Raw genomic sequence first — 13178 nt, forward strand, 5'->3', positions numbered from 1 at the left:
AGGCAAACAAATTAAGAAAAATGTTAGTTGCTCATGAGTTTCACAGCCTTTGATGTTGTAAAATTAAATACTATTGCAGTTTCACCTGTTTTGCTTTGAACGATTGAACTTGTTCAGGTTTTGTTAAAAGTTTTACAGGTTTCAAAATGAACTGAATTTACTCTCTAAACTATTTGAAACATGTGACATTGTCTTTCTTTGCAGGTTATTACGCCATAGTTTGACTGGTCTTTCCCACTCGTGATCAAATAGGGTCTCATGTGACCCCGGAGCTGAAATATGTTCCTCAGAAAGAAACTAATAACTGCATGAACATGGCCAATAATATACCTTCCAGTAATGTAACAAGTTTCTCTTTTTTCAATACAATAATGCCTAGAACATAACTTGCCAATAGAATTATAAGATAGTGACCCGTTATTATAATATGCCAACAGTGGAAGAAGTTAAAGTTAAAATAATCATTTCAAAATGTAATAACTCCAGCCAATAATTACAAAATAACCAAGCAGGTAATGACTAATCATATAATGTAGCCAGTAATGTAATAACTTGCCAATAGTGTAATATGATATTTCATCAATTATCAAAAGTTATCTAATAAGAATCTATATGATTAAAATAGCATTGAAAAACGATAGAACCTCACAATATAATGCATTAATACAACTACATTTCTTTGAAATATATTTTTGTTGCTGTTTTTTGTGCATCTTTTAATCAAAAATATGTCTTGTTGATAAACTAGATGTCATTGATTGATTGAGGAAAACGTACAGTAATTGGCAGCAGGAGGGCTTTGAGCAGCAAACTTAGCTGCTCAATTCACAATAAGGTCAGAAGATCCTTGTTTCCTGTAGAAATAACCTCTTTATAACCTCCTTGTTATAACTAGTGCTCGCTATCTAGTCTAATATTGAATAATATTACATTTTTATTCATTTGTTTCGATATTTCAACTGTATTGTTGTATTCTGTGTGGAGCAACGCTACAAAAATGTCCCTCAGGGAACAACAAAGTATTTCTATTCTGTTTCCGTGAGCTGGAGGACGTCGTGGTGAGATTTGCAGCAAAAACACTTGAAATATTCCAGGTCATGTGTATTTAACTCCAACTACATGATGTTTCTGAGACAAATCCAGAGGAGAAGATTTTTGTGATGTTCTAAATGTTTCTCAAAATGCATATCTAATCCTAATCTATTACGTTTAAAAATAATAATAATTCATGTCAACCTGAAGACGTCCGCTAGGGGGCGATACGGTTCGTCTCTGTCGGTGACATGACACGGTTTACTGACACGAAGAAGAAAACCGGAAGAGGCGGGAGCTTCTGTAGGAGCCGCCAAAGTCAAACGTAGCGGGAGGAGGAGGTAAATAAACCGTCACTCTGGAGTTTGTCCTCCGGTAAAGTGACATTCCGACATGGATCCGACCTCGCGGTTCTTCAGCAGCCTGAGGAGGCTCGCGGTGACTCTGGAGGCGGAAACCGCGAAGCTCCAGGAGGCTTTCGACAGACGCAACGACCCGGACAGAGACGACGGTGAGAGACGATCCGCGAGGAGCTCGTCTGGTTCCCTACAGCTCGTTCACATCGTCCGTCACATCGTCCATCACATCATCTATCACTTCGTTTATCACATCGTCCGTCACATCGTCCATCACATCGTTCATCACATCGTCCATCACATCGTCCATCACATCGTCCATCACATCGTCCATCACATCGTCCATCACATCATTTATCACATCATTTATCACATCGTTCATCACATCGTTCATCACATCATCTATCACATCGTCCATCACATCGTCCATCACATCGTTCATCACATCGTCTATCACATCGTCCGTCACATCGTCCGTCACATCGTCCATCACATCATTTATCACATCATTTATCACATCGTTCATCACATCGTCCGTCACATCGTCCGTCACATCGTCCATCACATCATTTATCACATCATTTATCACATCGTTCATCACATTGTCCATCACATTGTCCATCACATCGTCCGTCACATCGTCCATCACATCATTTATCACATCGTTCATCACATTGTCCATCACATCGTCCATCACATCGTTCATCACATCGTCCATCACATCGTCCATCACATCGTCCATCACATCGTTCATCACATCATTTATCACATCGTCCATCACATCGTCCATCACATCGTTCATCACATCATTTATCACATCGTCCATCACATCGTCCATCACATCGTCCATCACATCATCTATCACATCGTTCATCACATCGTTCATCACATCGTTCATCACATCGTCTATCACATCGTTTCTCCAACGTTATTGTTTCAGAAACAGCCGCCAGAGCGACGCGAGCGTTTCACGAGCTGCGCAGCGACGTCGTTGACCTGAAGGTACGACAGCTTGTTTCAATCTGAATAAACTAGATTTAATCATTTAATCTAGATTTAAATCTATAGGTCTAATCTAATAATTTGAATCTAGCCAAAAGCCCCAAAACACGAGGGGCAAACAGCAAGAAAACTATCAAATGGGTTGAAAGCCAGTGAGTAAAAATGTCTCTTGATAAAGTTTTACTTTAATTATTTTCGTTTGTGTGTCTTTGTTAATCTCCCCAACATGAGAAAAGCACTGAGTTGTCTTGTGTCTGAATGGTGCTGTATACATACCTTTCACCCCAGGTACTGTAGGCACTGTAGGTACTGTAGGCACTGTGGGTACTGTAGGTACTGTAGGCACTGTAGGCACTGTAGGTACTGCAGGCACTGTAGGTACTGCAGGTACTGTAAGTACTGCAGGTACAAGCTTATGTTATTTTCAGGCAGCTTGTCAAGAGGACTGAGTTACCAAAATAAGGCCGCGGGTAGAAGAAGCGGGAAGATATAAGATGACAGTTTTGACTAGAACTTGAGGGGAGAGCAGGACCTGAGGGGAGAGCAGGACTTGAGGGGAGAGCAGGACCTGAGGGGAGAGCAGGACTTGAGGGGAGAGCAGGACTTGAGGGGAGAGCAGGACCTGAGGGGAGAGAAACTGGGTTCTTCTACTGACTGTTCTCCAGTTGCAGGGTTTCATTTCCATTTAAAATGCTGTAGTTTCGTCTCCATCCACTGACGTGAGTGGAAGTGCTCCACCTGGGTTGTATTGCTTTACACCAGCCAGGACAATGGGGACTGTTAGGTATCTAGTTGATCTGGACTCTGGGGGCCTGGTTCTCCTCTGGGGGAATCTGGGGGCCTGGTTCTCCTCTGGGGGAATCTGGGGGCCTGGTACTCCTCTGGGGGACTCTTGGGGCCTGGTTCTCCTCTGGGGGAATCGGGGGGCCTGGTACTCCACTGGGGGACTCTGGGGGCCTGGTTCTCCTCTGGGGGAATCTGGGGGCCTGGTTCTCCTCTGGGGGACTCTTGGGGCCTGGTTCTCCTCTGGGGGAATCGGGGGGCCTGGTACTCCTCTGGGGGGGAAGCACACAGAATAACGGTCTTCCTCCAGGGGCTGGTCCGGGATCAGCTGGCTGAAGAAGAAGCTAGAGATGAAGAGGTGAGTGACTTCCTCCAGGCCTGTGGGCTGATGGACAAGAGGTTGTCTCAGGACGTCCAGGCAGTGAAGACACACTGGGAGAAGTATGGCTACCGAGCACCGAGGGACCAGGAAGACAGTGAGTTGCACCGTCACTGTGTCCAGGGCATGAGGAGCTTGTTACTGATACTTTCTACAATCTGCTCATGGCAACTTTCCCACAGAAGCAAAATGTAAAGGGATTGAAGGTGAAGAAGTAGCAGATGACAGCGGGGACTCAGCGGAGGACGAAGAGGAGGAGCAGGAAGAGGAGCAGGAGGAGGAGCAGGAGGGTGGAGAAGGTCACTCCTCAACACCTCTGAAATCAGAGCGGCCCTTCACTGGAGTGATGCAGACGCCACAGCTGTCCGACTTCGGTCTGTCTGAGCTGCATCTGAAACGAGCCCTGGGGGGGGGGTGGTGCTGCGAGGTGCCCCCCATGCCCCAGGTCAGCTTCCCCCAGCCGGCCCTGGGGGGGGGGTGGTGCTGCGAGGTGCCCCCCATGCCCCAGGTCAGCCTCCCCCAGCCGGGCCTGGACACGCCGGCGCCCCCGATGCCCATCACTCCTAAATGCGCCCTGCGGATGGAGGAGGAGGAGCTGCGGACGCCCCAGATGCAGGACTTCGGCCTGTCGGAGGACAGCCTGTCCCTGAAGGACGTCACTGGACACCTCCTCCACACAGAGACCAGGAGGTGAGGACCAGAGACACTGCTGAGCGCCAGGCCAGGGCCTCCACTGGTCTGCTTTTCTTTTGGCTTCACGTCTCGTCTCCGTCCACAGACACCCGCTGGACGTCCCTCTGCCACCACAGACGTCTGTCCTGGAACGTCTGGCAGCACAAGGTAGACAAACATCTGGGCCTTCACGGGTCTTTAACTCTCCTTTCACCGAAATATTGATCTATTTTTTAACAAAGACATGCATTTTATTGTCTAGAATAAATGATGAAAACAGAATAAATGTCTCATATGGTGCTGAATGGACACGGTGTCCCTCTGTGTGTCCCTTTGAGTGTTCCTCTAGGTGTCCCTCTGAGTGTCCCCTCTGGGTGTCCCTCTGAGTGTTCCTCTAGGTGTCCCTCTGAGTGTCCCCTCTGGGTGTTCCTCTGAGTGTTCCTCTAGGTGTCCCTCTGAGTGTCCCCTCTGAGTGTTCCTCTCGGTGTCCCTCTGGGCCTCCCTCTAGGTGTCCCTCTGAGTGTCCCCTCTGGGTGGTCCTCTAGGTGTCCCTCTGAGTGTCCCCTCCGGGTGTTCCTCTAGGTGTCCCTCGGGATGTCCCCTCCGGGTGTCCCTCTAGGTGTCCCTCTGGATGTCCTCTCTAGGTGTCCCTCTGGGCCTCCCTCTAGGTGTTCCCTCTGAGTGTCCCCTCTAGGTGTCCCTCTGAGTGTCCCCTCTGGGTGTTCCTCTAGGTGTCCCTCTGGATGTCCTCTCTGGGTGTCCCTCTGGGCCTCCCTCTAGGTGTTCCCTCTGGGTGTCCTCTCTAGGTGTCCCTCTGAGTGTCCCTCTGGGTGTCCTCTCTAGGTGTCCCTCTGGGTGTTCCTCTAGGTGTCCCTCTGGGTGTCCTCTCTAGGTGTCCCTCTAGGTGTCCCTCTGGACCTCCCTCTAGGTGTCCCTCTGAGTGTCCCATCTGGGTGTTCCTCTAGGTGTCCCTCTGGGTGTCCTCTCTAGGTGTCCCTCTGGACCTCCCTCTAGGTGTCCCTCTGAGTGTCCCCTCTAGGTGTTCCTCTAGGTGTCCCTCTGAGTGTCCCCTCTGGGTGTCCCTCTGACTGTCCCCTCCGGGTGGTCCGTCTAGGTGTCCCTCTGAGTGTTCCTCTAGGTGTCCCTCTGAGTGTCCCCTCTGGGTGTTCCTCTGAGTGTTCCTCTAGGTGTCCCTCTAGGTGTCCCCTCTGAGTGTTCCTCTCGGTGTCCCTCTGGGCCTCCCTCTAGGTGTCCCTCTGAGTGTCCCCTCTGGGTGGTCCTCTAGGTGTCCCTCTGAGTGTCCCCTCCGGGTGTTCCTCTAGGTGTCCCTCTGGATGTCCCCTCCGGGTGTTCCTCTAGGTGTCCCTCTGGATGTCCTCTCTAGGTGTCCCTCTGGGCCTCCCTCTAGGTGTTCCCTCTGAGTGTCCCCTCTAGGTGTCCCTCTGAGTGTCCCCTCCGGGTGTTCCTCTAGGTGTCCCTCTGGATGTCCTCTCTGGGTGTCCCTCTGGGCCTCCCTCTAGGTGTTCCCTCTGGGTGTCCTCTCTAGGTGTCCCTCTGGGTGTCCCTCTGAGTGTCCCCTCTAGGTGTCCCTCTGAGTGTCCCCTCCGGGTGTTCCTCTAGGTGTCCCTCTGGATGTCCTCTCTGGGTGTCCCTCTGGGCCTCCCTCTAGGTGTTCCCTCTGGGTGTCCTCTCTGGGTGTCCCTCTGAGTGTCCCCTCTGGGTGTCCTCTCTAGGTGTCCCTCTGGGTGTTCCTCTAGGTGTCCCTCTGGGTGTCCCTCTGAGTGTCCCATCTGGGTGTTCCTCTAGGTGTCCCTCTGGGTGTCCTCTCTAGGTGTCCCTCTGGACCTCCCTCTAGGTGTCCCTCTGAGTGTCCCCTCTGGGTGTTCCTCTCGGTGTCCCTCTGAGTGTCCCCTCTGGGTGTCCCTCTAGGTGTCCCTCTGGGTGTTCCTCTTGGTGTCCCTCTGGGTGTCCCTCTGACTGTCCCCTCCGGGTGGTCCCTCTAGGTGTCCCTCTGGGTGTCCTCTCTGGGTGTCCCTCTTGGTGTCCCTCTTGGTGTCCCTCTAGGTGTCCCTCTAGGTGTCCTCCCTGGGTGTCCTCCCTGGGTGCCCCTCTGGGTGTCCCCTCTTGGTGTCCCTCTAGGTGTCCTCCCTGGGTGTCCTCCCTGGGTGCCCCTCTGTGTGTCCCTCTAGGTGTCCTCTCTGGGTGTCCCCATGTATGTCCCTCTAGGTGTCCCCCTGTGTGTCCCCCTGTGTGTCCCCCTGTGTGTCCCTCTGGTTTATATCAGACGACTCCACTTCTTAACAAGCGTTAAACAAGCGTTGTCCCTTGCAGTGCCGCTGGACTCTCCAGCGCCCCCTGCGGTGTGCACCCCAGGACTACAGGTCAGGAAGACGAACGGCCATTGCTCCTCGCCCCCCCGCCGTCCAGACCACCTGCCCCCCACCCCCGACCTCCCCGCCTTTCAAACGCCGTACGTCAACAGACTGGTCGCCACTCGACAGGTCAGTGTGAACAAGTTCAAATCGTTAAATCGTGAAGACGTGAACTGAAGCTCAGTGTTTCTATTCATGACTGTCCTGCAGCCTGGGACTGTCCTGCAGCCTGGGACTGTCCTGCAGGATGAGGACGGACACACCTTCCACCTTCCGTCTCCTCACAACGGAGCGTCCAGGTCCAGGCGGTCCTGGGACTACAACGTGCCCGATGTGTCCTTCATGGGGCTGATGGAGGACAAGGACGTGCCGGCGATGCCCAACCTGGACTCTGTGTTGGGACATTCTCTGATCAGCGTGAGCTCCAACTCTCGTCTCCCCTGGCGGCTGACTGGCTAGCGAGCAACCTGCTCTTGTTCATGTGACGCAATCCCAGGACACATTCACACGTACCAGGCTTCTTACAAGACGTCTGGACCGCAGCTACGAGTCTCTACAGACTGTGACTCCTGGAGACTCCGGCCACAGTGGAGATTCTGGTTGCGTCCTAATAGTCCCTCCTACCTCCTAACACTCCCTCCTATCTCCTAATACTCCCTCCTATCTCCTAACACTCCCTCCTTTCTCCTAATACTCCCTCCTACCTCCTAATACTCCCTCCTATCTCCTAATACTCCCTCCTATCTCCTAATACTCCCTCCTACCTCCTAATACTCCCTCCTACCTCCTAATACTCCCTCCTATCTCCTAATACTCCCTCCTACCTCCTAATACTCCCTCCTATCTCCTAACACTCCCTCCTATCTCCTAACACTCCCTCCTATCTCCTAACACTCCCTCCTATCTCCTAACACTCCCTCCTATCTCCTAACACTCCCTCCTATCTCCTAACACTCCTTCCTATCTCCTAACACTCCTTCCTATCTCCTAACACTCCCTCCTACCTCCTAATACTCCCTCCTATCTCCTAACACTCCCTCCTATCTCCTAACACTCCCTCCTATCTCCTAACACTCCCTCCTATCTCCTAACACTCCCTCCTATCTCCTAACACTCCCTCCTATCTCCTAACACTCCCTCCTATCTCCTAACACTCCCTCCTACCTCCTAATACTCCCTCCTATCTCCTAACACTCCCTCCTATCTCCTAACACTCCCTCCTATCTCCTAACACTCCCTCCTATCTCCTAACACTCCCTCCTATCTCCTAACACTCCCTCCTATCTCCTAACACTCCTTCCTATCTCCTAACACTCCTTCCTATCTCCTAACACTCCCTCCTACCTCCTAATACTCCCTCCTATCTCCTAACACTCCCTCCTATCTCCTAACACTCCCTCCTATCTCCTAACACTCCCTCCTATCTCCTAACACTCCCTCCTATCTCCTAACACTCCCTCCTATCTCCTAACACTCCTTCCTATCTCCTAATAGTCCCTCCTACCTCCTAACACTCCCTCCTACCTCCTAACACTCCCTCCTATCTCCTAATACTCCCTCCTACCTCCTAATACTTCCTCCTATCTCCTAACAGTCCCTCCTATCTCCTCTCCTTTCCACTTTTCCTTAACCCCGGAAGTGTTTTACTGGCGGCCATGATAAAGAGTGTTGGAATTCTCACTGAGGAAAGAAAAGGAGGCTCAATGCTTCCTTTAGAGCCTCCTTTAGCCTAGGAAACACTGATGCTTCCTTTAGAGCCTCCTTTAGCATAGGAACACTTTTTTTAGCGAGTCATAATAAGCGAGCAGGTTCATATAGTTTTTTTAAACTTTGTGTTTCCCTGCAGAAAAAGGCCCGGTGGCTCCAGATGGGTGAGGCTGAGAAGACGGTCAGGGACGCTCCCGTCCCCGGTGTGGACGTGGACGGAGCCACTCAGGAGTTCAGCCTGGCCATGCCTCGCATCACCATCAACGACCTGGAGCCCAGCACGCCGGAGAGGCCGGACCTCAGCTCTGTGACGCAAGACATCTGTAAGGTGTGTCTCCGTGTCCTCTCCATGTCCTTCATGTCCTTCATGTCCTCTCCGTGTCCTCTCCATGTCCTCTTCATGTCCTTCATGTCCTCTCCATGCCTCTCAATGTCCTCTTCATGTCCTTCATGTCCTCTCCATGCCTCTCAATGTCCTCAGTGTCCTCTTCATGTCCTCTCCATGTCCTCTCAATACACTGTATGTCCATGTGCTTCAAAATCACCACGCTTTGACTTTAGACTGAGGAAAGTGTTTGTTAGTGACAATAGTGTGTGTGTGTGTGTGTGTGTGTGTGTGTGTGTGTGTGTGTGTGTGTGTGTGTGTGTGTGTGTGTGTGTGTGTGTGTGTGTGTGTGTGTGTGTGTGTGTGTGTGTGTGTGTGTGTGTGTGTGTGTGTGTGTGTGTGTGTGTGTGTGTGTGTGTGTGTGTGTGCAGCTTGTGTCCCTTGCTCAGTTAAAGAAGACGGGGGAGGGGCAGCCTCACATTAGGCCGGACATCAACCACCACAGGTAAACTGATCATTCATCCATCTGTCTCAGCTCTTCTCTCCTGTCTCTTCTCTTCTCTCCTGTCTCAGCTCTTCTCTTATGTCTCAGCTCTTCTCTCCTGTCTCAGCTCTCCTCTCCTGTCTCAGCTCTTCTCTCCTGTCTCAACTCTTCTCTCCTGTCTCAGCACTTCTCTCCTGTCTCAGCTCTCCTCTCCTGTCTCAGCTCTCCTCTCCTGTCTCAGCTCACCTCTCCTGTCTCAGCTCTCCTCTCCTGTCTCAGCTCTTCTCTCCTGTCTCAGCTCTCCTCTCCTGTCTCAGCTCTCCTCTCCTGTCTCAGCTCTCCTCTCCTGTCTCAGCTCTTCTCTCCTGTCTCAGCTCTCCTCTCCTGTCTCAGCCCTTCTCTCCTGTCTCAGCTCTTCTCTCCTGTCTCAGTTCTTCTCTCCTGTCTCAGCTCTTCTCTCCTGTCTCAGCTCTCCTCTCCTGTCTCAGCTCTCCTCTCCTGTTCAGGGTTGCAGGTCTCAGCTGATCCCAGCTCTCCTGATGGGCACAGCAAATGCTTCACTTATATCAGTTTAGACGTCTCTTTATTTCTCTTTCCTTCATCCATGCTGTTCTCTCTCTCCCTCTGTCCTGTCCTGATGTGTCCCATGTGGACACTTGTCCTCTGCAGAGCCGGCAGTGTGTGTGACGTGTCGCAGGAGGAGTTCCACAGTCTACCGAAGCACCTGAGGCAGATGAGCCTGTCCAGCCTGAACGCTGCAGTCAGCAGCATCAGGAGGTTCTCCAGGGAGCACCGAGGTCAGGGTCCCTCTGGGTTCTTCAGGTCAGGGTCCCTCTGGGTTCTCCAGGGAGCACCGAGGTCAGGGTCCCTCTGGGTTCTCCAGGGAGCACCGAGGTCAGGGTCCCTCTGGGTTCTCCAGGGAGCAGCGAGGTCAGGGTCCCTCTGGGTTCTCCAGGTCAGGGTCCCTCTGGGTTCTCCAGGGAGCACCGAGGTCAGGGTCCCTCTGGGTTCTCCAGGGAGCACCGAGGTCAGGGTCCCTCTGGGTTCTCCAGGGAGCAGCGAGGTCAGGGTCCCTCTGGGTTCTCCAGGTCAGGGTCCCTCTGGGTTCTCCAGGGAGCACCGAGGTCAGGGTCCCTCTGGGTTCTCCAGGTCAGGGTCCCTCTGGGTTCTCCAGGGAGCAGCGAGGTCAGGGTCCCTCTGGGTTCTCCAGGGAGCAGCGAGGTCAGGGTCCCTCTGGGTTCTCCAGGTCAGGGTCCCTCTGGGTTCTCCAGGGAGCACCGAGGTCAGGGTCCCTCTGGGTTCTCCAGGGAGCACCGAGGTCAGGGTCCCTCTGGGTTCTCCAGGGAGCAGCGAGGTCAGGGTCCCTCTGGGTTCTCCAGGTCAGGGTCCCTCTGGGTTCTCCAGGGAGCACCGAGGTCAGGGTCCCTCTGGGTTCTCCAGGTCAGGGTCCCTCTGGGTTCTCCAGGGAGCAGCGAGGTCAGGGTCCCTCTGGGTTCTCCAGGTCAGGGTCCCTCTGGGTTCTCCAGGGAGCACCGAGGTCAGGGTCCCTCTGGGTTCTCCAGGGAGCACCGAGGTCAGGGTCCCTCTGGGTTCTCCAGGGAGCACCGAGGTCAGGGTCCCTCTGGGTTCTCCAGGTCAGGGTCCCTCTGGGTTCTCCAGGGAGCACCGAGGTCAGGGTCCCTCTGGGTTCTCCAGGTCAGGGTCCCTCTGGGTTCTCCAGGGAGCAGCGAGGTCAGGGTCCCTCTGGGTTCTCCAGGTCAGGGTCCCTCTGGGTTCTCCAGGGAGCAGCGAGGTCAGGGTCCCTCTGGATTCTCCAGGTCAGGGTCCCTCTGGGTTCTCCAGGGAGCAGCGGGGACAGGGTCCCTCTGGGTTCTCCAGGTCAGGGTCCCTCTGGGTTCTCCAGGGAGCAGCGGGGTCAGGGTCCCTCTGGGTTCTCCAGGTCAGGGTCCCTCTGGGTTCTCCAGGGAGCAGCGGGGTCAGGGTCCCTCTGGGTTCTCCAGGGAGCAGCGGGGTCAGGGTCCCTCTGGGGTCATGGTGTTTCTGTTGTCTTGGTTGGATGTGGGTCCTCCAGGTAACGGAGCCTCAGGCAGCTGGAGAACAAAGAACATTGAACCACTGTTGAGTAACACACTTTAGAAAATAAGATCAATAAATCTCGTTAGCATTTTAGGCCTTTTAATCCCCGGCCCTTCACAGCCACTGTGAACTGAAGCTGCACAGCTGTTTGCTTTATGTATTGTTGTTGAAAACACTTTACAGGTTTTCATATTTCAGTACAACTTTTTAAATAAAAATAGTCTACAGGTAAGCCATTACTGTTATGTGCCGTATTTTATCATCAACTTAGGTTGAAGTTAGTGAAACTCACTTTGTACATTTTATCTCCGTGTGGGAGGATCAAATATTAGAAACGTAGTGAATTAACTCAGTATATTTCGTGAAGCCATGACGGTCAGCAGGAGCTCCCTGGAAGTAACTGTAACGACACACGTGACCAAACTCAACAGTTTCTCCAGGTGATGGAAATACATCAGGCCGTTAGATTGAGAGTGGCGCCCCCTTCTGGCCGTCTGACATCATGACGTCAACCGTGAATAAAGAACAGGAATACTTTAATATTCCCTGGGGGAAATTCTTACGTCTAGATTAAAGGAATCGTGTGGCTTTTGTTGTTTTTTTTGACTGTGTGACAAACTAAACTTTATAAATTGTATTTTAAAAAAACACACACATTCAAAACAAATACAGTGATTGTGGTAAAAAAAAATTTTTTAAGAACTTTATTCATTCTGGTCGTCTTAATGCCACAAACAATTCTATCTTGTTGTTTGTCTGTAAACAATGGCAGTGAGTTACTCAGGTGGTTGTGTGGCGCCCCCTGCAGGAGAGGTGACGGAGCTTCGGATGGACGAGCTGAAGAGGATCATCGGTGTGGGAACCAAGGCTCCAGTGTTCGTCCTCTGCCTGGTGGAGCTGAAGAGGCTCTGCTCTGTGGGGGGGCTCAACGACACCTGTGTGTACCGGCTGCTGCCTCAGGATTAGACTGCAGGGCAACATCTGGATGGACCCAGACCCAGCATCTGGATGGATCCAGACCCAGACCCAACATCTGACTGGTGCTGCAAAAAACCTCCATGTGAGGAATCTCAACGTTTGAGCTTTGTTAACTTTGCTTAGTAGAGTTGTGCAGTTTTTGTATCCACATTGTAAACAGTTGATTAATAAATGGCCACCATACCTCTGAATACTGTGTAATACAGGAAGGTTTACTTCTTGTTCTACCTCTCCTTGGTCTCATTTATTGGCTGCTTCAGTGGGACTCTGGAAGCAGACGGGTCACTGTGGGTTCCTGAGCCAGACCCTGGACCCCCATCAGCCCCCCAGGAGGCCTTAACGTGGCCCACTGCAGCTGAGACAGTGAGGGTCTATTCTAGTTCTGCTCCACAACCAATGATATAACATGTCAATGTTTAAAATGTGACCAGTTTAGATTGAATAAAGCCAAAGAGGAATTATTTGATTACATTCTGGATTTCCCAGTGGCCCCTTGATGCCCAGGTCTGATGAGGGAGGGGGGTGAAGGGGGGGGGCAGCTTAAAGGTAATACATTTTATTGTTTTGCACTGAAAGCTTGTCTATGTTCAGTTAAGTCGTCTCAAGACATTCCAACATATTCCCGTTCTAGTTTTGATGAATAATGATCCTCCGCAGCCCCGCTTGAGTAAAGATCGCATTTCGGTGACGTCACGCCCAAACCGTCCAATCACGTCCCAGAGTAGGCAGCCCGGTGATGACGCGGCGGTGCCCCTCTCTCCCGGCGGCCTCTGCTCGGCCACCATTTTGGGAGTCAAAGCAGCGGCCAGCGCCGCCCCGCCGCTCCGCCGCCCGCCGCCCCGCCGCTCCGCCGCGGCCTTACTATGGTTCACACATGTGTGGTGTCCGGATGTAGGAACCGCAGGACCCCGGGAACCTCGCTGTCGTTCTACCGCTTCCCCCGGGACCCGGACAGGAAGCAGCGCTGGATCGCCGCGGTCAACCGGGAGGGCTGGGTGCCGAACGACGGCAG

The 13178-nt window shown here is 52.3% G+C and overlaps 1 protein-coding gene across 1 annotated transcript; it reads left to right on the plus strand.

Annotated features, from left to right (window-relative positions):
- Positions 1–1422: 1422 nt before the first annotated feature.
- On the plus strand, positions 1423–12154 carry ska3 (spindle and kinetochore associated complex subunit 3; the record flags this gene model as incomplete). The annotated part of the gene is made up of 16 exons (XM_080498570.1): positions 1423–1543; positions 2329–2390; positions 3484–3649; positions 3735–3810; positions 4003–4242; positions 4331–4392; positions 6556–6725; positions 6807–7013; positions 8443–8631; positions 9060–9133; positions 9782–9909; positions 9996–10175; positions 10287–10466; positions 10578–10721; positions 10833–10904; positions 11997–12154. The coding sequence occupies exons 1-16, from the start codon at positions 1426–1428 to the stop codon at positions 12152–12154; spliced, it is 2226 nt and encodes a 741-aa protein (XP_080354696.1). The 5' UTR covers positions 1423–1425.
- Between the last annotated feature and the right edge of the window lie 1024 nt (positions 12155–13178).

The sequence above is a fragment of the Blennius ocellaris genome (genome assembly GCF_963422515.1).
Source record: "Blennius ocellaris genome assembly, chromosome: 6".
Classification (NCBI taxonomy): domain Eukaryota; kingdom Metazoa; phylum Chordata; class Actinopteri; order Blenniiformes; family Blenniidae; genus Blennius; species Blennius ocellaris.